We start from the raw sequence: 3,415 nt of genomic DNA, 5'->3' as shown, positions 1-3,415 counted from the left end.
GAGAGAGAGAGAGAGAGAGAGAGAGAGAGAGAGAGAGAGAGAGAGAGAGCGCGAGCTTCTGCAAGGGGAGGGATCTGCGGTACGTCTGTCTGTGACTTTGCCCCTTGTTGGTTGGTTGGTTGACAGGAAACGGTGTTTATGATGCTGCTCCTCACCATGCTGGCCTTCTGCAGCGCTGTGCTCTTCATTATCCATAGGATTGGAGAAAAATTCAAAAGCAAAAAGGTCAGTGGGAAGTCCTGAATGGCATGTTAAAGAGTCGGTGCTTTAGTCTTTTAAAACATGGGGCCTGAAATTCTGGAATTATTACTTTTTTTTTTTCCCGAAAAACTATTTCTCAAAAGCTGGCTTTTGTATCTCATATTGGAAATCTTATTTTAGACACTGAAATGGAACATGGTCACAGCCACAGTCCCCCTAAGGGCTAGGCAAATAGAATCTTTATAATTATAGAAATTGTGGGTGCTTTGAAGGGATGGCGTGTGAGCAGTGAGTTAATGTCAGCGTGTGATGGAAACATGCAGGTGTTAGGTTTTACTTTTCATTTTTTGTTCCCAAAGAGCTTGTTATGTTTGTTTCTGCCTTTTCCACACCCCCAATGTACTTTTTTTTCTTTCCCCTCTCTATTGTTCTAAATAGGCCTTGAGTTTTCTTTCCCCTCGACTCATGGTGACAACTGCATTTTCACCTGCTGCGCACATTCATTATACCCGTGATGGAGATTCTCAGTCCCCAGCTGCTATACCAACTCAGCTCTGACAAATGGAACCCACTGCTCGTCCTCTTTGTCCGCTTTTAGACACACTCTTATGACCCCTGTCCAGAGTCAGAAGGCAAACCATTTCAGATACAGGGTCACCTTAGCAACTTGTCACTGACATGGTTTCTTTTAGCCCCCATTGGCCAGTCCATCTGATTTGGTGTCTAGATGTTAAGGGAATAATTTGAGTGGCATGAGAGGCAGGTTGAAATTCAAAAAGACAAAAAGGAATGGAAAGTTCTGGGTAACTGATACGGAGTGGTTTTTCTCTTTATCAGGTTGCAGATGATCGTCTTTATGAAGAACTAAATATTTATTCACCGATCTACGCTGAGTTGGAAGACACAGGGAACACGCCGTCCCCTGTCAGTTAGTAGGAAACGGGGACCAGAACAATCTGACTCACAGTAGAATTCTGAAAGCCAATCTTTAAATGACTTTTACAAAATTATAGCAAAATTAGTTTGTTCCACATTCTGCCAGTTTTACAATTAGATTATTCTCCTATGCCAGTGTTTTAGTTACGCTGTTTCTGATCTTCTGACTGTCCCTCTCTTTGTGAATATCATCCACTCCAGCTTTCTTGTTTTGTGTTACAGTCTCACACACATTCTTTCTGGAAAGTCACCAAGGAATAAGTTAGCTTTACTGTACATCTACAATGATGAACAAAAGGAAAAAAGGAGGAAGTAGGCTGAGAATTTAACTAAACGTAGATAATCAGGTAATATTTGCTCTTTGTTCTTTTTGGAATTCTCAACAACTATCGATGGGCATGATATACATTGACCCTTATCCATCTATCTATATGTGTATTTTTAACATGATATATAATTTCTATATGGAAATATTTTGCACCTCAGTGATAATGAATTTTCTTTCTATTAACTAATATTTTTAGTTTCATTTTATTTTGCTTCCTTTTTACTCATTTTACATACCAACCACAGTTTTCCTCTCACCCCTTCCCCCACTCCCCCACAACCCATCCCCAACCCACTCCACAGGAAGTGGAAGGCCTCTCATGGAGAGTGAACAAAGCCTGGCCCATAAAGTTGGGGCAGGACCAAGACCTTCCTCCTTAATCAAGGCCAAGCAAGGCATCCCACCATAGGGAATGGGCTCCAAAAAGCCAGCTCATGCACCAGGGATAGATCCTGGTCCCACTGCCAGGGACCCCTCAAACAAATCAAGTCATACAACTGTAGAGGATCTAGTTTGGTACCATGCAGGTTCCCCAGCTGACAGTCCAAAGTTCGTGAACTCCCATTGACTCGGGTCAGTTGTCTCTGTGGTTTTCTCCATCATGATCTTGAACCCCCACCCCCGCCCCCCGCCGCTCATATAATCCCTCCTCCCTCTTTTCCACTGGAATACCAGAGCTCAACCTGGTGCTTGTCTGTGGATCTCTGTATCTGCTTCCATCAGTTGCTGGATGAAGGTTTTATGATGACAGTTTCAGTATTCACCAAAATGATTACAGGGGAGGACCAGTTCAGGTACCCTCTCTACTATTACTAGGAGTCTTAGCTGGGGTCATATTTGTGGATTCCTGGGACTTTTCTTAGCATCAGGCTTTTCCCTAACACCATAATGGCTTCCTCTTTCAAGACACTCTTTCATTGCTTTCCCTCTCCATCTCTCCCCTCACTTGGCCATCTCTCATGGCCTCATGTTCCCATACCCCTCCCTTCCCTTCTCCCCTCCCCCTCCCACATTTACTCAGGAGTTTGTAACGATTTCCTCTTCTTGGGGCCCTGTCTCTTCTAGCAGCTGAAGCCTGCTTATGTGTGCATTTTTGTTAATCTTAGGGCTAAAACATTACAGTCTGCTACATGACTGAGCCCATGTATCAGGAAGGAAGAGGGACTCTTGACTTCCAGGATGTACATTAGATAAGATTTTGAGTTCTCAGAGTATAGAACTTCAACTAGAAAAAAGAATCTAAAAAAATTTGAAGTGATGACTGTATCAGAATTAGGAAGATTGCTCCCTACCCCGAAGCAAGCAGTCAATGAGAGAGAGAGAGAGAGAGAGAGAGAGAGAGAGAGAGAGAGAGAGAGAGAAAAGAATTCTGTCCAGGGCTATTAAATTACTATTTCATGCTAAATCTATGTGTCAGCTTTATTAACCTTTCTTTCTTTGGGTTGATGACTTGTTCAGCAGAAATAAAAACAGAACTGCCAGGCTTTTGCTACTGAAGTGTTTTGAATTTGTTATTAGAGAGTCGGGTAGGGGAGGACCTTGTTTCTCACAGTAGAGAGATATACAGGAGAGGATCGATTAGGGAGACTGACTCACAGGATTTCAGAGGCTGAGCAGTTGCATTACTGGGTATCTACAAGCTGGAGAGCCTGGAGCACCAGTAGTATGCTTGAGCCCAAATTCCAAGTCTCCAAAGCCAAGGAAGCTTGTGGTGTAGACTGTCTGACGTCAAAGGCCTTTGCCCTTGGAGACTCATACCAAGCCCAGGAGTGTACAGCCTTCAAATCCCCCCCACACTGTAGCTCAGGACGTGTTAGGCAATCCCACAACTTGCTTACAACAGGTCACTATCTTTTCAGCTGTTTCCCAGTCAACCCACCAAATGTGCTGTTAATGTCCTTTCTTAAAAATTTCCTTTTTATCTACTTTGTCTTTTACATCATGCATCTC

At 43.2% G+C, this 3,415-nt stretch overlaps 1 protein-coding gene across 1 annotated transcript in view; it reads left to right on the top strand.

Annotated features, from left to right (window-relative positions):
- Positions 1 to 2,105, top strand: part of Ms4a2 (membrane spanning 4-domains A2) — a 7,047-nt gene extending 4,942 nt beyond the window's left edge. Inside the window, exons 4-5 of the mRNA XM_050136493.1 lie at positions 127 to 225; positions 1,039 to 2,105. Coding sequence (XP_049992450.1) covers positions 127 to 225; positions 1,039 to 1,134 — 195 coding nt within the window. The 3' untranslated portion in view covers positions 1,135 to 2,105. The remainder of the gene's footprint in view (positions 1 to 126; positions 226 to 1,038) is intronic.
- Positions 2,106 to 3,415: the final 1,310 nt, after the last annotated feature.

Source organism: Alexandromys fortis, unplaced genomic scaffold, assembly GCF_014885135.2.
Source record: "Alexandromys fortis isolate MF-2015 unplaced genomic scaffold, M_Fortis_MF-2015_v1.1 scaffold_3, whole genome shotgun sequence".
NCBI classification, from domain to species: domain Eukaryota; kingdom Metazoa; phylum Chordata; class Mammalia; order Rodentia; family Cricetidae; genus Alexandromys; species Alexandromys fortis.
The sequence above is the reverse complement of the archived record's forward strand: the minus strand, read 5'-3'. Positions and strand labels throughout refer to the sequence as shown.